The 25927-nt window shown below is 38.4% G+C and overlaps 1 protein-coding gene across 1 annotated transcript in view; it reads left to right on the forward strand.

The window, feature by feature from the left end:
* Positions 1-4700: 4700 nt before the first annotated feature.
* Positions 4701-25927, forward strand: part of LOC104268401 (5'-nucleotidase domain-containing protein 1-like) — a gene marked incomplete at its 5' end in the record, with an annotated part of 53658 nt that continues 32431 nt past the window's right edge. Inside the window, 3 exons of the mRNA XM_009874043.1 lie at positions 4701-4935; positions 10964-11138; positions 15848-15945. Coding sequence (XP_009872345.1) covers positions 4701-4935; positions 10964-11138; positions 15848-15945 — 508 coding nt within the window. The remainder of the gene's footprint in view (positions 4936-10963; positions 11139-15847; positions 15946-25927) is intronic.

The following is a 25927-nucleotide window of genomic DNA, read 5'->3' on the forward strand; positions in this document are numbered from 1 at the left end:
CCACCATAAGAGAGACATGGATCTGTTGGAGAATGTTCAGAGGCGGGCCACAAAGATGATCCAGGGGCTGGAGCACCTCTGCTATGAGGACAGGCTATGGGAGCTGGGATTGTTCAGTCTTGAAAAGAGAGACTCCGGGGGGACCCAATAGCTGCCTTCCAATACCTGAAGGGAACCTACAGGAAGGCTGGGGAGGGACTTTTTACAGGAGTGTCCACTGATAGGACAAGGGGAAATGGGTTTAAGTTGAAGGAGAATAGATTTAGATTGGACCTTAGGAAGAAATTCTTCGGTACGAGGGTGGCAAGACTTTGGAATAAATTGCCCAGAGACATTGTGGCTGCCCCCTCCCTGGAGGTGTTCAAGGCCAGGTTGGACAGAGACTTGAGTAGCCTGATCTAGTTGAGAGGTGTCCCTGTCCATGACAGGGAGGTTGGATTAGATGATCTCTAAGGTCCCTTCCAGCCTAGGCCATTCTATGATTCTATGATTTCCCCCATCTGTCCTAAATTGTTTTGCAGGTTTTTTTATGATGTGTTTAGCAGGAGATGTACTTTAAAGGTATGCATGTTGGTCCCAGGTAGAGTTTAACAGGTATTTAAGTATGCAGAGTGTATTAGGAGAAGAAGGTGTTCAGTGCAAATAGTTATAATGTGTACAGAATAATCTCATATATACTTCTTGCAAGAGCAAGTTCGTATGATGAATGTGTAAGGATCGGTAGGTTCAGCAATCTGAGTATAGGTGAAGGTGGAGATTTCCAGAATAATTATGATAATTTCCCTCTGATATATTGTCTTCCTACAAATACTAACACCATGGCAATACTTACCTAAAAAACAACCCATCTAAATCTTTAACAGGAGGAAGAATGTAGATTTTGGTGCTTTGAGTAATCACTACATAAACTTGTGTCTTTTACCTCTGAATGTAAGTAAGGATGTTGCATGAATCCGTGTAAGAAGATATTTTTGACTGTGGCAAAAAACCAGATTTTTCCATCTGCAGAATATTCACTTTAGATGTTCACACATTGCAGTGGGGACTATGAAGTTCTGGAGAATCAGACCAATTTGACAATATATTTGTCCAACAGCTGGTAATTATCTCTGTTTGGGTTTAGTGCTCAGCCTGTGGGTTGCAAGAGTGTCATCACAAGTTAGTTGATCTCATACAGTTTGATAAATCTGGTTTGTTACATTCCCCGCTGGAATGGTAACATAAAGCAAGGAAGCTTTATTTTGAGAAAGAAATAATTTCCTCTAAAATGTAACAGCAACAGATCCTGTCCTATCTCCAAAGTACCTCCTTCCTGCTTTGTAGTGTTGTGTGGAAACATTATTGTGTTGATGTAAATATTAACATAAAACCAGAAGGACAACAAAACCAAGGAAAGAGACAAGTTTTGTGTACAAAACTCTGGAAGGCCATTCAAACTACCCACATCTAGACTCCTTCCTAACAAATGTGATGTGTTAGCAGTCCTCATGAAGTCGGGCTGCAAACTGCCACATGCCACATGCTTCTCATAATTGTTTAATTTGTGCTTGTACCCTTTACTAAAGGAAGGGACTTGCAAGCACGGCATGAGGCAGGGCAAGGATTGCAGAGTGGGACTAACTCTGGCAGTGGGAACGGTTGTATCAGCACAGTAGAAGTGGTCTGGGCTTGTCTCAGCCATTTGGGAAGGCTAATAAGAACAGATAATATGAAAATAGCCTGATTTTCTCTTCCAGTGTCCACAGATGTCAACAAGAAGCAAGTATAACTCTACATGCAAAAACAATATAAAGCATCTGGCTGTGGCATTGCTCTTCTAGGAGCTTTGACTGATCTGCAGCCAGGACACTGCTGACATGATGAGAGGTCAGGCACGACCAGGAGGCAAGAGGGTGCAGGACCAGTCTAAATGGCGTTGTTCTTTCAGATAGGAAGCAGGGAGGTGTCAGGAAGGGGTGGTTTTTAAGCTTGCTTGAAGGGCTTTTGGGAAAAAGTAGTTAACAAGTTATGTTTTCAAGAAAAGATAGAGGCTTACCTTGAAGCTGACTGTGCTTACGACAAGCCCTGAAACCTGGAGCCTTGAGGTTCTGGGCTGTCTGTCCTAGGTCCAGTGTGAAATGCAAATAGTGGGCTGGGGGTTCATGTTCAGGTAAGAGATGGCAGAGCAGCAATAGCCTCTGGTTTTGCGTTCTGACTTCCATGTAAACATACCTCAAGGTCCTGTGCTGTTTCTGACAGTCTTTGAGATGAGAATCTCACCTCAGAACCACAAGGATGTGAGGGAGTGTGATGGTTTCAGCCTCGTTGTATCAGACAAGAAGAAACAACATCTGCTCTTGGCTTCCTTAGAAGAATTTCTAGTTGTTCAGACTCCTTTTAGTTTGAGACCCAGCTTTAGCTACCAAAATATTTTTAGTTTTGCAGTAAGCTTCTCATAGGCCACAGGAGTAGAAGAGGAAGTGACCCATGAAATATTTGCAGAGGTGATATTTAGTGTGTGTTCTGCTGAAGTGTTTCTCTCAATATATTAAATATTTATATAGCCCTGCAGTCACTATTAATCCAAGTAATCATGTTTTCCCTAGTACACCACGGATCCTTACCTTATGGTCACCCCCTTGAAATTAATCAAAGTGAACAGAGTTGTCAACACTGGAAGATAGTTTATTATTTTAGAAAATACCATCTATTTCTGCCTGACCAGAGCTAGATGTTGCTAAAAGATATTAAGAAGGTTAATGTTACATGAACTGTAAATGTTTCCTTTAACATTTACACAGGCAAAAGAGGCAAATGGAGGATCAGTCGATCCTGTATTTTCATTGGTAATAAGTGATTTGTTCAAAACTGAAGTACCCCATGCAAAGCATTTACTTGGTGATCGTAAAAATTGTTGCTTTTCTGAGAACACAGGTGGAAATTTTTTCTCTTTGATTTGACATACCAATACAGGTTCCCTATCTATGGGCATGCAGTATTAATAGAATACAATTTATCCTTAATACTGCTCTGTTTTTATTTCTCTTCATATTTCCTAGCTCCTCTTTTTTGTCAGATTTCTGTCACCTTTTCCCTTCTCTTTCCCATTCTGTTCCACTTGTACGTACAGGAGTAGCTCAAAGGTGCTCTGCTGTGTAGGCAACCACTCATGTATCCAGGCACATAAGCTAATTCTTATTAGAAGCAAGCAGAGGTTCATCATGCTGCCAAGTTCAGCCTCATAAGGACAACAACTCACTGAAGTGTCCTTCTGAATTACAGGTCTCCACTGGTCAACCCACTCACATTCCCTTTTTTTTTTTTTTTCCCTTTTCTCCTCCCAGAAGTACTGCTTCTCACTTTTTTTTTCAGTTAAGAATTAGAGATTTGATACCATAATACTAGCATCTCCTTTGTCAAGATATTCTTTTCAGCATCTTCTTTGAAAAGAAGATGTCTGTTCCTAGTTAACTATGAGAAGTAAACAGTATTCCTCCTGCCTGAACTACACTGAGATCCTTAACCCTTTGGCCTTTTAAGAAACTGCACAGTAAGGAACTGAGACAATTGCAGAAAACATAAAAATACAGTATATTTGACATCTGTCACACTTCTTTTTTTTGCTCTTACGACATTTGCCTCTTCCTAACCTCCTATTTTCCTGGGCTCTCGTCCTTTTATTCAGTTTTTAAACATCTTTATCTTGTGGAGGAAGGAGAGGGATGATTTATCTCTTCCTGCTGCTCCCTGTTCCTGATGTTTGCCTGAACCCAGGCCTCCAGAATGTAACCACATTTTGCCCAGTCATCCCTGTGTCATGCTTCACTCTGCTTTCTTATCTTGCTTTATATTAACATTTCCTTCCCTCTGTCTCTTGTTTTGCTTCTACTGTTCCTACTAGAATACACACTTGAGCTTAAATGAAAGGAAATGCAGAATAACTTTTCTAATGTCATTGTAACCATCACCCTCTTTCTCCTTTCCGTGCTTCCGTTAGATGAAATGTTAATTCTTTTGCAAAATCTTCTGTAATGAAGATGTTTTTCTTGTGTTTCTCTTGAATGCTCCTGTTAGTTACTGGATATCTTTAGACAGGAGAGGAAGACTATAATGGTCAAATAAGTGTCTCTGTTCACTCTAAAAACCTGAAGTGCTGTAAGACTACGATGGAAAGCAATATGCAATGAATGTGGTTATCTGCATCATTGATAGTACTTTATTACTCTAGTCTGTTTATCAAATTAATAACTGTTACTTATAAGCCTGCAATCAGACAAAAATTAGGGAAGAGGTTTAAGTTCTTACTCACATCAGAGCTGAAGAGAATCTGGCTATGACTATTGATAGCTAAGCTATCAGATTGCTTCCCAGCAAAGAGGAACATGGGCAAGAATGCCAGGAGGCCTTCATGGATGAACAGGGAACTCCTGGACACAATTACTTGCAAAAAGAAAGCCTACAGAAGGTGAAACAGGGACAGGTAACCTGAGAGGATTACAAAGAAGTTGTCCAAGCAGCCAGGAATCAGAGTAGGAAAGCCAAGGCTCAGATAGAATTAAATCTGGCCGGGACATCAAGGGTGCCAAAAAAAAAGCTTTTACGGGTATATCACTGACAAAAGGAAGAACAGGGAAGAGGTGGTCCCTCTCTGGAAGGAAATGGTAGACGTGGTCACACAGGATATGGAGAACGCAGAGGTTCTCAATGACCTTTTTGCCTAGATCTTCACTGTCAAGGGCTCTAACCACACTACTCAAGTTGCAGAAGGCAAAAACAGGAACTGGGAAAATGAAGATCTGACCACAGTGAGAGAAGATCAGGTTCAAGACCATATAATGAACCTGAAGGTGTGCAAGTCCATGGGTCCTAACAAGATCTGTCCATGGGCTCTGAGGGAACTGGCAGACAAAGTTGCAAAGCCACTTTCCATCATATTTGAAAAGTCATGGCGGTCTGGTGACTGGAAAAGGGGAAACAGAACCTCCATTTTTAAAAAGGGAGAAAAGGAAGACCCAGGGAGCTACAGGCCAGTCTCACCTGAGTGCCAGGCAAGATAATAGAGCAGATCCTCCCGAAGGCTCTGCTAAGGCACATGGAAAATGAGGAGGTGGTTGGTGACAAGCAACATGGTTTCACCAAGGGAGGGTCCTGCCTGACAAATTTGCTGGGCTTTTATGATGGGATTGCAATGTCAGTGGATAAGGGAAGAGCAACTGACAGTATCTATCTGGACTTGTGCAAAGCATTCAGCACTGTCCCACACAACATCCTGGCTTCTAAATTGGAAAGACATGGATTCAATGGATGGACCAGTGGCAAGTGGTGTTCCTTAGGAGTCAATACGGGAACTGGTGCTGTTTAACATCTTTCTTGGCGACAGGGACAATGAGATCAAGTGTACCCTCAGCCAAGCTGTGTGGTGCAGTAGACACGCTGGAACAGGTTGCCCAGAGAAGTTGTGGATGCCCCTTCTCTAGAAGTGTTCAAGGCCAGGCTGGATGGGGCTTTCAGCAACTTGCTCTAGTGGGAGGTGTCCCTGTCCATGGCAAGGGGGATGGAACTAGAAGATCTTTACGGTCCCTTCCAACACAAACCATTCTATGTTTTTATGATTGTATGAAATTGCCTTTGAATTTAAAAGAGAGAAGTCACATTCCCAAATATTAAGAGATGGTTAGTTGTTAGAGCCACTAAATGCAAGCTAAAAATTGGCAGCTGAAAGTTTATTTTTCTTGGCTGAATTATAGGGATTATTTTAGCCTCATACCTCTCTGCTTAGCTAAATCGTATAAATAGCAGATAAATTCTTTTTAATTCAAGCAGGTGCCCCTTAGAAGCAGTGACAATACTAAAAAATACACTGTGTTCCTGTGTTTTAGTTCTGGACTCAAACCTTGCCAGAAACATGCCGCTTGAACATTTGCCCTTTTATAAAATAAAAAAAAAAATAGTTAAGGGATGAAAACTACAGTGCCTTAACAGTGCAGATTTACAGACATTGGGTGTAGAGGAGTCCAGAGCCAGTGGGGTGTAAACTGACCCTGCCAAAGAGAAGTGGTGTAATAACGAACACAAGAGAAATCCACTAGACAGAGGTATTATATTAGAACATCAGACAGCATGCTTCAATAAGGTAATTTTGCAACTGTGGTAGAGGAGGGCGGTTGAATTAAAGGCTGGATTATTTTCTGTGCCAGAGGGCTTCTGCCAGTCACGGCAAGTGTTGTACAGGCTCTTTCTGAGTTTAGACTGCAAGTTCTATATGTCCAGCTATACGTAATTCCTATCACACTTGCTGTCACAGCTGTATTACAAGCAATTAAACTGTTGGGCAAGACAATGCAAAGAACAAATTACAATGCCAGATTAGACAAGAGAAAACAAACCCTAAACTGGATACTAAGGGAACCTCTGGTAATAGATGTAGAGGAAATTAATATTGTTTTGAAGATACCACAGGATGTAGATCTGACAAGAGGCTCTGGTGGGACTGTAATATGTGGCAGTTCTAGACAACTCATTTTAATTGCTTATGTTTCTATCTGCTGCTTAGAAAGGAAATATTTTTCTGAAAGGATACTTAATGGACTGCAAAGGCAATTGTTATTTTTGAAAGCATATTTGCAAGGTGATTTAAAATTGTTACAGAGGCTAGTTTCCAATTTACTAGCCCAGGCTGTATTTCAGAGATTTCAGATAAACTCCAAGTTGTTTAGTAACAAGAATGGAAATTGAAAAACTGCATTTGCTTCATAGCAACATACATGTTATAAATTATAAAGTTGTGCATAAAATGTATAGACATTTGCTTTCTGGATCCATATCGTTGGATTAGGTTTTCTCATAGAATCACAGGAGGTAAATATGTTGATTGCTATGTTGATTGTCACGATCTCCTTGGTTCCATTTCTTTATGGATTTTTTCTTGTATTTTGAGCAAGTGTTCACACTGCAAATGATCCAGAGGTTACTAGCGTAGGCTTTCAGATAGCTGAAGACAACAGAAACTTTCAAGGTGGAAGTTGGGACACTTGTTTTGTTGTTGTTGTTTTACTCTCACTGATTTGTGGGTACACATTAATAGATGTCAATGTCCATATAGACCTATGTTAAGTTATATTCATCAAACAGAGAGATTAATATTTAGAGGTTTTATTTTAGGCACTGTACAGATAGCAAACTGCCAGTTGTAGATCTGGTGGCCACAAGTCTGCCATTTTGATACAGTTGATTTGTGGACCAACAAAGCTTCTCTAAAGTGGGCTTATAGTTCCATTTTTAAGAATATTTTGGAACTTGGATGATTCATAAGCGTTATCAGGAATCTACTGCAGGCTAGAGACATTTCTCAAGAATGATGTTTGTCTGAAGAGTTACTTTTTTTGGTTTTTAAGAACAGAGATGTATGACAGTTGCATAGAATTACCCTTATTACTATTAAGTCACTTTCTCTTTTCCTCTGTTGGCTCTTGTAAAATTGATTTTTTTCTGATTTTTCACTGATTCTTTGCTCAGTAGTTTTCTTATTATTTTTTGGGGTTTCCTGCTTTAGAAAAACAAAGTGCAGCATGTGGCATAGTGGTAATATATATCCTTGGAAAAAAACACTTCACTTCTCACTGTCAGATCATTCTATTTGATTGTGAAGGCTTGACATGATGCTATTCCTCCATCGCATGTTAAAATTTCCACAACTGTTTTTGCAAAAAAGGTGCCCATGGCTCTGCTGTCCTCCTCAAAACTGACTCTTAGTCTGGGATAACAAGCAGGTTTTTGGGGTTTTATTTTATTTGACTTTTAATAAAATCTTAAGCTTTAGTGGTTAAATGCTTTTACAGGTATATATTCTCCCAGACTGTCTTCACCAGGTTAGGAATTAAGTTAAACTCTACTTTCCCAGGCCATGTTGCCCTAATTACAGTAGAGTATGCTTTAATGAGGATTCTTCTAAGGTACCTCTGCCTGATATGGCAAACAGCCAAGAGGCAGACTTCAGATGCCAGTGTCAAGGACTGATTCATTGCTTATCTGCAATTAACAGTTAGGCTTCAGGGTCTGGGTAGAAAACTAGAATAAGACTCTCTTTCAGCTTATATGTTGATTCTAGAGTTGTTCACCTTTTCCAATGCAGATGTAACTCAAAGGCCAAATAGCACAGATCTGTCACGTAGCAGATACTGCTCAGAGTATGGACAAAGAAGACAGTGTTGATGAAATTTACTCAAAGAATGACCAGTGAAGGGTGGGAGGCATTTGATAAGGAAAGAAAAACAAAGTCTCCAGCAGTAAAGTTCATATACCTTGGGGTAAAAAGAATAATATATCACTGTATATATAAATAAACTTTGCCATCTTTTTTTTAATCATTTCAACCTACGAGAGTTAATGCCAAGCCTGCTTTGTTTGTGTCCCCCTTCATTCTCATGGAATGCTGTGGGTTTTCCAAAACAAAAAAGAAGGAAAATTGTCACAGCGTAGCATATGAAATATAATTACTAATGATAATACTGGAAAAAATAATTTGGCTTCTGCTCCCAAAAGCTATATTGTTCATCCCAAACAATATTCATGCCTGTCAAGGGTTAGGGCTGGGCTTTCCCCTGAACAAAGAACAGATGCTCTCTATTACCCCTCTCCCTCTGCAAAGGGGAAGGGAATAGGGAAAAATGGCAGAGAGACTTAGAGACTGGAAAAGAAAACTAAAACAGCTTTAAGGAAACAATAATACTACTAATAAGGAAAATAAGGAAATATACATAATTATATACAAAACCAGTACTGAACTTACATCTCCCCCAATAACTATCACAGAGAGGCACCAGGGAAGTCACAGGCTCATTGGCAGAACCAGGTTTAGGAGGTGGATTCAGGAATCCACAGATTAGGATCAAGGGCAGAAGAACAGAGTTCTTCTTGAACACCAGCCATTGAAGAAGAGGGCTTAAACCTTATGATCCCTCAGATTTATACTGAATGTGACCTATATGGAATGGAATACTGTGTTAATCAGGTTTGGGTCACCTCTTTTGTCCAGTCCTCCCCAGAGGTGTGACTTCTTTACTTCCTTATGACCCCTTTTACTTTCCAACACCTCCAAGGTGGCACACAGGATTTAGCAGTGGCCTTGGTTATTATAGGAGCAAGTATAAGCAAGAGCCTTGGTAGTAACTATAAACATCAGGTGTTATCACTTCTGGTAGCAGACACTGTCTGCAAAAACACGCTGGTACCTTCAGCAAGTGCAGTCTCTTGGATCTCTTAGAAGAGACTGGACCTGAAAAGTAAAATCACTGAACAAAGTTGCTTCTGTTTAGCTCAAACCAGGACAATGTCCCAGGAAAGGGAGGCTGGAGAAGGAGTAGGGGGGAAGGAAGTACTACAGGGAACCTTCTTTCATAAATCTGCTTTGTTTAATCAAAAAAATCATCGGTCTTGGCCAGCTCTCAAGGCAAACGTCCTGGCATCCCATAGTGCAGACTGCAGGACTCGTATTCATCCCACTGGTACAGCCTGACTTAGATACTGTGAAGAACTGGAATAGTGACCTGGTTATGAGTTGGGAGACTTTGTTTGAGAGACTTCCCTCAGATATGGTTGTCCACTCTGTAGCTTTTGGGAAGAAATCTGTCAAGTCATAGTACAGAATAAGACATTTCTGCCTCCTGTCCAGCTGCAGTGATAACAGCCAATCCGAAACTTCTTTTGGGAGACTTTTTTTTCCCCTGCCATCTGTACGTGTTTGAATGTAATCTATGAAATTGTGTTATGCTTAGCACCCCAGCATCTTTTAGTCTTTCTTTGATATTACTGTTTCAAACATACATGTTCTCTTTCATTAAAAAGCTAAAGTTCAAGTGGTTTAAATCTTATTTTTTCAAACTAGAGAATAGCATTACTCACATACCAGAAGGCTAAGTAATGTCTGGGATTTATTAAATCATTCAGCAAAGCTGACCACAGACAGTTGCGTATAGAAAAATGCTGGAAGAAAAATAATCTTCTATGATGATATTCCTTATACTATATAACACACACAGAGTGAAAGCCAAGTACTTGGTATCATTTCTGTCTCTACAATTACTATACTGGTTTTTAGACTTTTAACTAGCTTGACATTTTTGGCTGTAGAGCATTTGAGCACAGAGGAAATATGTAGTCTGAGATCAGAGGAATGATAAAAAAGGTAACTAATGTTAATTTAACATCTTGTTAAAACAGCTATAGGTTATAACAAGGTAAATATTTATTGGTGACTTTAATGAATTGGTAACTTTTACTACCAACTCAGTGTTATTGCACGCTTTTTAAAATCTTGCATTCCAAGTGTATTTGCAAAATTCGATGGTTGTTATATTTGGCAAAAACAGCATTATTGGAACTGGACTTGGAATTAGATTGAGATCCTTTTGCATCAGTTCCTTGTATTCTACATGCTTGTGAGCTTTACCAGTTTGTTTTATCAACCTTTCTTAGATAAATTGCTATTTGTGAAAAATGCAAAAACATTAAAATAGATGTTATTGAGCAGAAAATGCTAACTTAAAGTGTCAGACGTAACTGAACAGATATTCTTTGGAATTTCAGGTCCTTAGCATTTTCTAAACATTACACTCCTTTTAGAATCACAGGTTAAGAATCCAAAAATTGGGCAAAGGCGACAAGAAATAATTATTTGCTGCCTAAGACTATAATCTGTAATTTATGTATTATTTACTGTTATGAGCAAAAGAACATCAAACCAAATAACTATGAAAATTCCATAATAAAAAAGAAAAGTCGTGCAAACTTATTCCTGCTACAATGTATCCTCTTTGTTTGACTAAGGTTTTGGTTTATATTGAGTTACAGCCCAGGGAAAATTTTAAACTTTGCTTCGCCTTTTAAAAATTGTATTGTTTGCATATAAAAGGATTTTTTTGTGTGTGTGGATTAAGTGGTTTGTGAACAGGATTGGATAATACATAATTATGTTTTAATTTTTTAGAAGACTGTGGAATGTATTTCCCAGAAGTGAAAAGTCACCCAGACAAATATTTACAAAGATGTCCCGAGTCTGTGAAAAAGTGGCTGAAACAACTGAAGAGTGCTGGGAAGATTCTGCTATTAATTACTAGTTCTCACAGTGACTACTGCAGGCTCCTGTGTGAATATATTCTTGGGTAAGTGCAATGTCCGTTTCAAATTATATCTGCAGCCAGCAACTGGAGATAAGCCTGAGATATAGGGAAGCTGAATGGAGTTTCTTATGTGTTGTGAATTAGTTGGATCTGAAGTTTCTGGCGGGCTTCTCTCTCTAGTAGAGGGCTACAGGGCACTTCAGGCAAAGTAGTCCATCTGTTCATTAGACTCAGTGATCTTCCACTCTGCACTTCTCCATTGGTGACTGCAATTATTAGTAATATTTCATTTCCTTGCAGTAAATCTGCATAGAAAGCTTACAAATACTTCTTCCCAGTAGTGGTTTCACAGAATCACAGAATGTTAGGGACTGGAAGGGACCTCGAAAGATCATCTAGTCCGATCCCCCCGCCGGAGCAGGAACACCTAGATGATGTTACACAGGAAGGCATCCAGGCGGGTTTTGAATGACTCCAGAGACAGAGACTCCACCACCTCCCTGGGCAGCCTGTTCCAGTGCTCTGTTACCCTTACTGAGAAGAAGTTTCTTCTCAAATTTAGGTGGAACCTCTTGTGTTCCAGTTTAAACCCATTACCCCTTGTCCTACCATCAGTTGTCACCGAGAAGAGCCTTGTTCCATCCTCGTGACACACACCCCTTACATATTTATAAACATTAATTAGGTCACCCCTCAGTCTCCTCTTGTCCAAACTAAAGAGACCCAGCTCCCTCAGCCTTTCCTGGTTTCCAGGAGGTAGATGTGCCTGTGAAATGTGCATGTACAGAGCACAGCAGGAAAGATAAAACAAGTATTTTGCTGCACTTGGCAGTTGGTTGAGATTGTAGTTGCTGATCACAATAGCTACTTTTAGCTGCAGTGTCGTGTGAAATTCAGCAGAAACTTCAATAACACCCCTAGAAAGAAATTAATCAGTGATGCAAATAGCTAGGTGGGGTACACGGTAAGACTATTTAATAAATGAATCAAAGAAGGAAAGTAGTGCAGTGCAAGCCTACCTTGGCTATCTGGATAAGCAAGGAAACAGCAGAGTGAATAGAGCAATGCAATAGAAAACCACAGGTAAGATGAAAAGCAGAACTCTCTTCCAAAACCAGTCCTACCAGTATTGCTTTGCTTTTCTGCTCTCTGGGCTAAATGGAGCATCATCTGTGCCACTTCTCACTGCCTTGCATGATGAACGTTATGCTTCATCATCTGAGCAGAAAATCTGCTACTACCTCACAAAAAGCACTTCTTATAAGTAAGATGCCTGCGAATTAAGTCTTTTGTCAAGATCTGCCTAGTGCTTTCTGGTTGAAATTCTGATGTAAAACTAAATTCTTGGCCACATATAATGATTTTGGCTTTTTTTTTCCCTTGGAGAATAAAGTTTCAGCTGTTTAAGGCAGCTGTAGAAATCTTGCTAGAAGTCAGTGAACAAGGTAGCAGAGAGGGTCAGTTACCTTTCAAAGGACAGGAGAGAGATGTTCTGCTAGCAGAATACTGTATTAGTCTCTTTCCGTATAAGTGTAGGATGTTTACTGCAATCATATTTTCCAGCAACTCATGAATTGTGGCCTCAAAAACATCTTCTGAAGAACCGAGTACTCCACTGACCATTACACGTTACTAAAGTATTTTTTTCTTGGAAATAGTTATTTTTATTGGTTTTTCTTTTCATTCTGTGCCTCTTATATCAGGCTTATATAAGTTTCTACACACCTGTGCTGCTTTTCACAGTATTGGAATATAGTCTAGGTTCACACCCATTATCTCTGCCTTTAACTTTAATTTGACCAGGCTAACTGTGTTTTATTCTTGACATCAACCCTTATTAATTATGTCTATGTAGTCCTTCATTCATTTCTTTCCCTACTTCTTTCAGTATGATACTGAGAAGTTCAGAGCTGTATAGTATTACATAAAAAAAAAATGCTCAAGGATAAAGATTAGAAGTGGAGTTGTGTGTGAAGTTTTAGCCTCCTACTCCCAATATCCTTATCTGGTAACTGTTAACCTTTTTTGCACTTCATGTAAGAAGTTCCTTTTTGGCTAAGAAATTATTGGCCACATAAAATACATGGGAAATTCATGCTTAAGCTTAATTTACCTTTTCAAGAGCAAACTATCCCAGGTGTGTTCGTCTGACCAAGTTGCCCTTAACTGAAAGACATTTTGGTAAGGAGAGAGGAAGTCTTAAGAGAAAATCTCATTTTGAATTAAAACGAAAACTGTTTCCCAGCCAGAACAAACACACATTCCTGGGATCGGTCCGTAAGGCATGTAAACCTGCAGAAGCAAGTGCCAGTTCATCCACACAAGCAGCAATATCAGATTGTGACAATTTGTATCCAATCCCCTGAATGCCGAAGTGTTGGCAGGAGCGCACCTGCAGATGAGTCAGTCATCACATAGTCACTGAAGCCGAGTATCATTTCCACCTTTTGATGAATGCCAGCCATCTAAAAGCTAGGAATTCTTTGAAGCTGGACATTTCGATTCCTTCTGTGTGTAATGGAGAGGAAACACTGGGCATCATCCTTGGCAATTTGTTCTGTACCATAGAATTATGTCTGAAATAAGTAGGATGAATCACCTTTTAAGAATGTGGATGTTTCTGTGGTTGGCTCTTTCTGTGGTGCAGATCAGTAGCTGTGAATTCAGTGAGCAATTTTTAGATGGCTAAAGTTATGTGAGATACATCCTACTCTTTGTCTCAGCCATGTACTGTAACCACAGGACACTCTACCAAGCACAGACAGTAACTGGAACAGATTTTATCACGTGTAATGTTACATAATAATGTAACACAAGGTACAGGCTCTCATAAAATCAGTGGCCTTGTACGTGAGATTTGGTATGATGCAAGAAAAGACATAGATAACACCTATCTTGACACACAGCATAGTTTTTTCTTCCATAAATCAATAAAAAGTTAACCATATCTTGTGAAAACTGTTCATTCTGTTTTGAATTTATTACACAAAGGTCTCTCCACTGTTCCCACAAATCTTCATTGTTCTCCTGCAGTGTTGTTGTTTATTTTGAAATTTCAAGCATTATTTGCACCATATGCTAATTTGAAAAGTTTAACTCTATCCATACTTTTAACCAAAGGACAAAAGAGCCATGCCTGCTTGCTCAGCTTCTGGAATCTTCCACACAGAAGCTAATTTTAAAAACACACAATTGCCATATTTGATACTGGTTCTTTTAAAAATGTAAACATTTATTTATGGTCACAAGTGGAGAAAAATAGGCAAAGCTAAAATTTCATTAGAGGGAGGAAATTTAAAGACATTCTATTTTAAGGCTGGAATGTAATTTAGAGCACAAAATAAAATCCTGAAGATAAGCTTATAGGGAAGTGCATTCAGTTGTTTGGTTTTTTTGTTAGGATATCTCAGTCTCAAGGGAATTTGTAGAAAATGACGCAGTTGTTGTTCTGCCATTGATAGCATTTTAATGCCATACCCATCCTGGATTTACCATCTCTGACTTTTTTGTTCCATGCAAGAATATCCATCATTTTTTGGATGTTACAGGCAATAAAGTCACCTAAGCAATAAGAAATTTCTAATAAAATAAAGTACATCACAGATGGGGAATGTTTACATTTTCCAGTAATAAAAAACTCACTCCTTAAGCAACATTTGTCTAATTTCGTATGTTAGTAACTTCAAAACTTCTAGGTAGGCATTACTGTTATTATTTCTTGCTGTGATTCCCAGCCTGATGATTAATAAGTGAGGTTAGATTCCTTAAAATAAAGATTCTTGCTGGAGTAGGAATAAGTGGCCTCTCTGGAAATAGGCCAACTGACAGCGGGACAAGTGGCATTCATGTTCCCCAAGGTAACCTGGTTTTCCTGTTGGCTTTGTAATATTACTGGCTTGTATACAGGTGTCTAAAAAACCACTTAAATAAATCCCACTTTTATACCATGCTGAAACATTCAGTCCTGTCTAAATGGATGGGATTTCCACAGTTCAGATATCAAACTGTATTCTTAAGGACCTAATGTTCTTTGAAAAATCTGAATTTAGTGGTGGGGTTCAGCTGGAAGATTAAGATTCATATTTGGCAGGTGTTTACTTGTGAGGCACATGTCTCACCTCCCTGTGACCAGCAGGGATTTAGTCAAGGCACTTGGTGGAGTCTGAAAAAAGAGTTCAGCTAAGAAAACGGCGTTTCAACTTTAGGGTGAGTAAAGCAACATTTTAGATTTCATTGGCTGCATTAATTAGGTCTGTGTTGACTACAGTGGCCTCCTAGACACCCATTAGGCCCTTGCATACGTCCGGGTATGGATACTAACAATAAAAGCACCTGTATTCTTCAGTTACTTCCCACTCCATCACTTAACTTCATATATTCTCCTTTACAAAGAAAATGCCTTATTTACCCCTTTCTATACTTGTCCGTGCATACGTTGGCGCCTGAAATATGTCATGTGTTACATGTTCTCCTGAGATCTAAAATCTCCCTGGGCTAGGGAACAGTTTTTTGCAAATACTGAGTGATCCTGGAGGTACAGCACGGTGGGTTCTCTGCCAGCAGTCTTCTCCCTTTTCACAGCCTGAGGAAAAGAAGGGCAAGTAGTGACACTGAACAAACATCGGGATAAAAAGTGACAGAAGAAGGTATCTTAAAGAAGTATTCTGTTATTTTCTCAAGTCTCAAAGAGTATTTAGTGACATCTCAGCTAATGCATTAGTTTAACTAATTTTATTCTGTTTACTTTCTAGGAGTGACTTTGAAGAGTATTTCGACATTATGATCACAAATGCGTTGAAACCTGGTTTCTTCTCCCATACTCCAAACCAAAGACCTTTCCGAACTCTTGGTAAGTTGCACCTGTGACTCCTTTCTCATCTGCTTACCTCCATGCAAAGAACAAGGACTGGACAACGTATTTTGAAAATGGTGGGAAACATGGACTCTACACAAGACTCTTCCAGAGGTATTAGTAAAAAATTCTCTTAAGACTGAGGAGCACTAAGAAATGAAGAATTACTGGGCTGAAGACAATGAAAAGGCAGAGCTGCAACAGTATTTAAAAATGGTATTGGGGCTTAGATATTGTTATCGTTAATGAAAAAGTAAGAATCATTTTCTTTATTGTACTGACAAGGTCATACACAGAAAATGAAGATTAATTCTGAGGAAAAAAGCACAGCAGAAATATTTTAATAATTTAAAGCAAATTCAAAGAATGGTACAAAGAAAATTGCAAGGCTGAAGGAAATGATTTGTGCTGGAAATCTGACAGTATTAAATATGTGTACTTTGGCTAAATAATGATAGAGTAGGTGAAAAGGAAGTGTCCCTGTACTCACTTAATTTAATTAAAACAATCTGAAACGTTTGGCACTGTTGTCCGTTACGTAATTAAGGTTGTAACAAAAGAGGTTTATAAGAGCAGTGTTCATTGAACTACAAATAACAATAGTAATGTAGTTGAAGTCAGTTACTTTTTCTGTAGTTTAGTAAATGTCTTTATGATTAAGTGTTACCTGAAAATTAATCTTATATCCAAAACAGCATAAGTCAGCATATGTTGAACTGTATTTTAGCATTTTATGACAGGAAAGTCAGCTGTTCCAGCCCAGAAGAAATTTTGCCTGTGGAACTTTTACAGTAAAACTAAACTGAGCAGTGGAAATATATATTGAAACTGCATTTTCATGTTTCACGTATTTATATAGGAAAGTAAGTAAGAAATATCTTAAATGTGATTTTTAAAGGATTAGTTCAAATAGGAAACTGCCAAGTTGACAATTTGAGAAAAAATAAGCTCAGAAAGAAAATTTAAGCTATTTATATGAAATAGAGAGTGTACCAAAAGCATAAGGGTTGAAAAAGACCCAGTTCTGCAAGCATTTTATTTTGTTTCATGTACTGCAAATTGAAAATAAAATGTAATTCACTTTGGATGTTTTTTTAACAGTCTGATTAGCCTGACTTCCTAAGGAAATCCTGCTGTGTCCTTCTGTCAGTAATCCAGCCAGCAACTTTTGAGCCTGTTGGACAGTTTCACTAAATTTAACAGAGGGCCAAAAAGCTCCATGATATTTTGACAAATTGGGGGTTTTTTTGCACAGACAAGGGCAGAACAGAGGGAGAAGACTTGAAATTATTATCTCCATTGAGACAATTAAGCATTAGCTTAATCAGATTATTAGATCATAAGTACGAATTTTCATGAAGCTGTTTCTTTCTCACACGTGCAAACAGGAAAAGCATTCCGTGGAGTCCTCTTACTGATTTACTGATTACTGATTTTCTTTTGCTTTACATTTTGGACTTGGAAAGAGGCTCAAACGAGGGTTGATCACTCGTTACATGAACAGCTTATTACTGCAGAACAAAATGTAGTTTCTGTTCTGGAGACTTCACTATCTAAATAGATAAGGGCCGCAAATGTAACTAAAGCAATCGTTGGATAAATAATTTGCTGAAGCTACTAACCTGAGAGTGGATTTTTTTAAAATATATTTGTATTAGATTGACAGTAACTGGTTTCTTCTGAAAGTCCAGACGGAACATTCAAAGCAAAGAATTATACATATAGGACAGGTTTTTATCAATAGGTTTTGAAGTAGCAAGGAGCTTTTTAAAGACTGTGTGAAGTTTAAACCCAGCAAAATATGAGAAATTATATAAAAAATGTCCAAAATATTAGTATATTTTTATAATGTATCTTTTGCTGCCCTCTCTCTGTATTCCTCACAATAAATGTAGAGTTTCAGAGTGGGAACTGACGGTTTCACCCAGACATCGCAGGTACCAAGCAACACAGTTCTTTTCTGAAACAGCCTATGGTGAAGCTTCTAAGATATTCAGGGGCAGGCGAAGCAGGCAGTTTTCCAGTTTCGAGACTTTTTTTGAGACTTTCTTTCACAACAGAACCACCAAAAATTCATTTTCCAGTTTCTTCCTTTTGCCAGTATAGATTTTGAGCAGAAGAGTTCAGCCACTGTGCTTCAGGCCCTCTCTTCTCTGAGAGCACTGGACATAATATATCAGGGTCACAAAATTTCCTTATTTTGGCTTTGAAATAGGAAGAAAACTAGAAGTGGACATCATAGTAAATATTTCATTAAAGCACAGAGTAAATTTTCATTAGAGTAATTTGAGGAAAAAAGCTCCAGTAGAATCATAGAATAGTTTCAGCTGGAAGAGACTTTGAAGATCATCGAGTCCAGCCTTTGTCCCAGCCCTATCAATCTACTAAACTATGTCCCTCAATGCAACATCCACCCATCTCTTAAACACCTCCAGGGATGGTGACTCAAACACCTCCTTGGGCAGCCTGTTCCAAGGGCTGACAACCCTCTCAGTATAGAAATTCTTCCTAATATCCAACCTGAACCTCCTCTGGTGCAATTTAAATCCATTTCCCCTCGTCCTATCACAAACACAGCTTGTTCTGTGAAGAAATTTGTTGCAGAAAATGAACTGAAGTGACTGCTTATCAATCTTATCCATTTCTCTAGGGCTGAGATTCAGACATATTCTTCCTTCTGTCAGTGCATCTAAGTTACAATAAGTTCCTCATGCGAAAACGTACGAAGACAATGCTGTACACAAAAAAAAATTACTGCATAGTACAAATACCCTGTAATTTACTTATTATTCGCAAGGTTAGATTTTCTTTAAACGAGGAAATTCTTTATGTCATTCTTGAAAGTACTGATAATCTTGATCTATTAGATCTAAGAATCAGGTCAAAAATGTTTATGTAAATCCTATGTTGAGAATGTAGGATTTTCTTTGCTTTCAACAGCTACATCCAGCTTAAAATAATATATCATTCCGTGAAGGACTTGAAGGACTATGAATAGGAAATACAGTTGTGATTCACCTGATAATCTGCAGTACACCAAGATTTCTGTAACATTTGACAGCAGAACTTTCCCTTTATCACATCTCTCATTAAAGTACGTCAAATTACTAGCCTGACTGACAGTTCTGATCATTATCAAATATATGTTAAGAATGCAAAATTAAAATAGAAATGCTTAAGATAACCCTAAATTCCATGAAAGCCTTCTGTAAGTCTGTATGCACAGGAAATTCTCAATCAGTCCTAAATGAAATTTTCACATCTTTTATTTCCAGTTCAGGAGCAGTTACTGTCTTTTTCAATGCTTGGGATTTTTTTTTTTTAGAAACTGAAAATGTGTTGCTGATTGTTCAGTGTCTGATAATGCATATTTAAAAATGTATGGATATCTCTATATATATGTGTGTACATACTTGAACAGGGAAAAAACAATGCTCTATATGGAGTGCTAGGGGATGCCATAGAGATCGTGTGCCCTTACCCAGTGCTCAGAGAAACAAACGCGCCCACCCTCTCCTTCAGAGAGCCTTAAGTTTTCAAAGCCCACTTCAACTGCACTTCCAGGCTGTCTGCCTTATTCCTGCACTTGAAGTTTTGTCCAGCTTATGGTGAGTCTTCTATGTGATGTAGCCTCCAATTTAGGAAACTCTTCCAGTCCTCCAGTTTTTTTTACAATTCTCTGGTAACCATCATTTTAACAACTCATTGCAGAAGCTTCTTTCTTCCTTCAGTCATTCTTCTCTAGCCTTCTAAAAATACTGGAAAAATGCTATAAAATGAAAAGACCAATTAGAAAGGAAAATAAGGGGAGGGAATATAAAATTACATACTTCTAGACTGAAGACTGTCTTTGATTATTAGGGACTACAGAACATCAGAAAAGGAAGGTGGTCTCATGTCTGCTATCTAACTTTTCTTCTGCCATCTTCTGCAACATCTGCGCTTAACTATTGCCAGAGATGGGATACAGAACTGGGTGGAGAATCATTCAATATAGCTATTTATATGCATTTATACTCGTAAGACCTTTTAGGCCTGAGGAATGGGATCAGGAAGGGAGTGCCTTAATTTTCCTGGGGGTTAAATTGTGTAAGCCATATAACTTCTTTTTAGGTCATACTTTTTGTTTGAGACTTCTGTTTCTACCAGAAGAATACCAAGTTACTACCTAGTAAATATTTTAAAGGCCTTTGGTAAAACTGTAGAATATATATTAAAAATGTGGAAATTTTGAAACATCATATTGCACCATTACAAGGGAATATATAATTTAAGCAGTCTTGCATTGTTCACTTAGTTGAAGAATATAAATGGCATCTCAAGAAAATTCTGATTAGATTTTCAACAAAAACACATTGAATTGATTCTACAATATAGCTCAGTTGCTATAATTACTATGTAATAGGTATCTCAGTTACTACCTCTACGGTAAAGGCTGCTTTGATAAGAAAAAACATGATGGCTTTTTTTTTACGTCAGTCTGAGAGGTTAAAACTCTAGAAAGCTTGCCAATGCTTTTTGGCTATTTTAGTTGTTCCAGTTACCTCTCTTTAACAGTCTGGTCTTGCTTTAGATCATCAGAACTTCATATTTAAATGTGAATTCAAATTTAAATTTAAAAATAGATTTAGCCTTTAGGTCATCACGGATAGAACAGCACAGGTGTTGGTGTTTTCATGTAGAGACTCGATACTTGACAGGAACCTGGTGGTTTGCTGCACCTGTGAATCCTTACCCAAATGTACGTGGTTCTCAAAAGACTGTCATGTTTTCTGCAGATTTGGTCAGTACTGAACACCTTTGGCCACAAGTCATTGCTGGGATTATATTATAGAATGCTTGGGGCTGGAAGGGACCTCTAAAGACCATCTAGTTCACCACCCCTGCAGCAAGCAGGGACACCTTACACTTGATCAGGTTACTCAGAGCCCCATCAAACCTGAACTTGAATGTTCCCAAGGATGAGGCCTCCACCAGCTCTCTGGGAAACATGTTCCAGTGTTTCACCGCCCTCATATCTAGTCTAAATCTTCCCTCTTATATTTTAAAATCATTACCCCTTGTCCTATTGCAACAGGCCCTGCTAAAAAGATTATGCCCATCTAAATATGACTTTTCCTTCCATCGTTTGATATGGATCCCTGGTACATCCTTATCACTGAACACTTAAGCTCACGTGTCCACTGCTTCCCCCATGAGCAGCAGAGGAATCGAGGGGCAGGAAAGTCTCCTGACCAAAATGTAGAGGCATGTGTGTGAGACAGAGATGAATTGGAAAGGGGCTGGGAGAGCCGGGTGATGGAGAGGGAGAGCATGGGAGGAGGCAGAGCAAGAGCAGAACAGGACATGTAAACACACAGAGAAGAGGGATTTCACTGTGGTGGGGCTTTCTGAATTTCTGAATGTTTTCTGACTTCTACTGTTGCCTTAAGTAGGACTTTTGAAATAAGTCTGATGTGTCAAGCAGATAGCTTAAACTGATTTGCCCATGTACTGCACAGACTGGTGCTCCCAGCTTGCCCTCCAGCCATAGCAGGGGATGCGGCACAGCCTGCTCAGGAGATATTTTGGGGGGAAACCACAGAGGGACTCTTCTCCCACATCTCAGAAGAGAATAACACCACCATCAGCTAAGGAGACCTGTGCAATCTATTCTTTCAATGACTCGGGTGTTTATTTAATTCAGCTGTGCTTGCTGCCTTTCTTCTGGAGATGGTGCCTCTTCATATCAGCCTGTCTGGAAATATTCTATAATGTGAGGGCATATAATAATGCATATTTGCTGAGAGCTTTTGGCAGGGTGATATGTAAAGGTTGCACTGGCTGAGGACTGCATCATTCCGGAGGAATAAAGTCCATAAATGTTTCCCATATGTCTTCTAAAATGACTGCCTTTATATTGTTATAACATCCCACAATGCTACATAGTCTGTGAAAGCAGTGCAGTTCTTTTCAAAGAGATCCTGTTTAGCAGTTCTTTATAGTGTATTGGCACTGATTTCTGTGTATTTTCTGGCTATTTAAGAAAGAAAAAGAAGGGTTACAACTAATGAATAATGATATTTTCTACTCTAGTTTTCAAAACTAGATCTTTTCATACCTCATGAGATCATAATGTTAAGATCAAGAGGTGCCTAACTCTTTAATATCAGAAACAGGTTCTGTGTGTAGCTGGCAGTGGGAGGCACTGTTTTTAGGGATCTGGTTCTATACCCAAGCCACTAATGAGAAATAATCCCATAGTTCTATCTCAGATCGAGATTTTCATTTTATCCATCATTTCTGGAGAAAAAACTTCTTTTTAATTGGTATGGATGATGATATAGAAAGATCTTCATACTCATAATAGAACCTGATCATTTTTATTTTTTATTAGGAAAAATCATAAGGATTATGGAAGTATTTTATAAAGATGATTCCTTCAGCTGCCATCCTCTTTGGCAGAATAGTCAATGCCTGATTCCACTTTCTGAAAAGCACGCTAGGGTAGGCCAATAGGGCTGGGAGTGAGACACACATACAATCAATTTAATCTCATGGAACAGAGTATGTTTTCATACAGATATTCATCATCCACCAAAGAACCTCAGAGGATGTTTCCAAAAATCTGCAATGTCAGGCTACTTGGCAAACTCTTTCACCTCTCATCCTTTAAGTGATCTTAGTCCAAAATTATTCCACTTCACTTACTGCATATGCACAGATATCAAGCACTCAACAGATTTTTTTCCGACAGTGTAAGCAGCTGTCGCAGGGACTTCTGGTTTCCCAATATTATTTATGTGCTGTAGGCAAACATTTTAGAAATCAGCATATGCTACCTTGTAATCAAAGGCATTTGCCAATTAATCATTTTGAAGTTTGCTAGATAGTACCTGTGTGGAGTTTAGAATCAACAGTTTGGGAATCATTTGAGAATAGAGGTGATCACTTCTTATCACGTCATCAACATTTGTAATTAAGCCTTGGGGTATGTAAGATGGGAGACTGCTGTTAATGACCTTTTCTAACAGATTTTATTTCATATTTGATAAACATAGTCTTAGTTGACAATAACAGTCTGGATTTTGTTTTTTACATGTTCAGCACAGTGATCTATGTGAAAGCATTTCAAACATGCAAAAAGCAAGATAAAGTTGGGCCAGTGCATACCCTCATCCTTTTACAGAGTAGACAGTTAAAGTCATAGACTGACATTACATTTTTAACAAATGATAACAAAATGTTGGCATTAAGCTTCATTTTTTTCTGATAGTTTTCCAAGTCCTTGGCTACCATATTTGATGGTCATTGCCTCATAAAAACAAGGATTTTGAACATTTTGGTTCTGTTGCAGAGATAATGATTTTGAAGTGGAGGAAGTACATTTCATTACTGATGGACAGTGTATCATTTACAACCCTTTTGCAAAATGATGCAAGGGGCCACTTTGCAATTCATAAGTTTTAAATTATTGTTTTCCTAAACTTTGAGGGTTATGCAATCACATGACATGTGTGAATAGGAATTTCTGCCCATCACTGCAGACCTCCATCAGCAATGCAATTTCAGCCGCATTTGAGTGTGGCCTAGTATTCTCAGAGATACTAACAGCCTCTACAGGCTGGAGGGGTAAAAATGGGCCTGTCGCTGCTAGCTCAGAGAAATGCTGCAGTGTAAACTTACCCCTGATAAGATATCAGAGTATCCACCCAGGAGATCCAGGCCACAAATGACCCAGCTACTGGAAGAGCATCCATGAGACTTTGCCCCTGATTAGACATTGAGTGAATCCAACTGCAAGACACACCTTCATAGGGAGATAGGCCCTGTTATTTCCACAGTTGTTCATAAACAACTCCTTGTTTATTAGAAAAAAAAAAAAAAGATACAAATTAAGTCTTTGAAGTATGGCACCTCTTTGTTTCTAAGAACTGAGATGAATGCTGAACTGTGGATTCATTCTCCAATACCCATCCTTCTTTAAAAGAAAAAATTAAAGTAAACGTATTGAGCCAAGTTCTTTATATGTTTGCATAGTGTTCAAAGTATCTCAGAGGATAAAAGGAATAAGATGTTATTCATCCAAAAAGCAAAACAGTGAAAAACTGCAATGTGCTTCTGCATAGAGACAGCAGGGGTTGCTTCAGCTGATTACCTTTGATATTAAATACCACATTTGGCACAAAGCTGATAAGAATGTTACAGAAAGCTAGTTCAAAGAATGCTAAAGCTACTGCTTTGAGAAGCAAAATGTCAGCAATATTACTTTTGTTAAAACTGAAAAACATGTTTAGTATAATTGCCAACTACTCCAAACCCAGAATTCTTTGTGTATGGAAAGTGTATTTTCATTTTCAAAAGGAGTTAGAGTAACTAACACTACTGCAAAATCCCAGTTATTGATTTTATTGCTTTATATTCAAGGCCTGAATAAAATTCAAGCCCCAATTCTTTAAGGTATTTTGCAAGCATGTGATAAGAGTCAGTTTCTGTCTTCAAAGAGCCCACAGGCAGACGAGATGAACAAATGGTAGAAAAACAAAAGCACTGCCTTTTCTGTTAAAGCCAAAGAACCAAGAGATTGAATGGCTTACCCATAATTGTATCCCTGGCAGATCTCTGTTTTTAACTAAGATTTCTATTGTCCTCATTCAGGAGCAGTGAAGAACTGTAAACTAAGTTTGCGTAAGGACTCCATGAGAGCCTTGATTGTGAAAATCCTTTCAGCCTGTTCCAAAGATTTATCGTAATGGGGAAATTAAGATAACATAACTGCAATTAATTCCACTGGATTTACTTTTGATGGTTCAGTGATCTATCCTTTGTAAGTTAAAGGAGCTGGACCTACGAATTTGATGTATTCTATACTGAAATTATTCAAGTTATTCAATAGTTATTCAATAATTATGTCAAATTATTGAAAGTAATACACTAGTTGGTTGTTTTGGAAGACAGTTCCATACCAGTGATTTCTTAAAACTGGTTATTGGTAGTCAGGTCATGTTTATGTTCAATTTTAATGGAAGAAATTTTCTTCATAAAGAAGCATGTCAAATTATTTTAAGTTTTCCAAGCCTGTGTACTCAGTAACTTAGAAAGTTTATCCAGTAACCTATTTCTGCATAATAGGTTGCAAAATCTGTAGGTCATGATGATGCTTTAAATGTGATTGCCAAAGAGGTTACATCAGGATTTAAAAGTAATAGTTGTTATAACAACAACAGGTAGCAGCTATATAAACTGTGATATAGTGAGTTAAATATAGTAGCTATGTATAATTGTATTTAAACACATACACCAATCTCCATAGTTCGTGATCACCTTCTGGTGTTGCTGTTTTACTTTCTTTTATTTCAGGATATTAGCAGAGGGTGGAACTGTTGATACAGTCTGATGTAGATTGCACCTGCAGTATCAGAGAGATAAGGCACTAAAGCTCCCACACTCAGGAAACCAAATTCATCCCCAAAATGCAGGGGTTTTTTACGTCAGAATGAGCTGCTCAAGGTCTGTCAACCCCTTCGGCTCCCTCTGTAGTGAGTCCCCAGAGAATGTGAACTGCCGTATCCTAGTCTGTGTTTTCAAAACTAAAGCCAAAATGCCTAAATGGCCACTTTGTATTCCAGAGAAAACTGTTCAGCAAACAGACTGCTCTGGCTTAAGGGAATTCTCCTCCAATCCATGAAAAGATTATTAAGAGGAGATGCTTTTTTTTCTCCATAGTCTCTCAGAAAAGACGGCCAAACACTACGCAAGATTTAGAAGCAAAGCAGTCAGCACTCAGTATAGATTGCATTTAAAGTGTGATAATACTCTTAACAATATATGATGCTGAAAAGGACTTGGGATTTACTTAAGACTTTACACTGAATGTCAAAACCCAGTTCTGTGTGGAGGACAAAAGCAAAAGTACATAATACATGTAAGACTTGCAACACTAGCTCGTGTTGCAGCATTAATAGCACCTGTTCTGAAGGAATACCTTCAGTTCTCATGT

Source organism: Apaloderma vittatum, unplaced genomic scaffold, assembly GCF_000703405.1.
Source record: "Apaloderma vittatum isolate BGI_N311 unplaced genomic scaffold, ASM70340v1 scaffold24277, whole genome shotgun sequence".
Taxonomy (NCBI): domain Eukaryota; kingdom Metazoa; phylum Chordata; class Aves; order Trogoniformes; family Trogonidae; genus Apaloderma; species Apaloderma vittatum.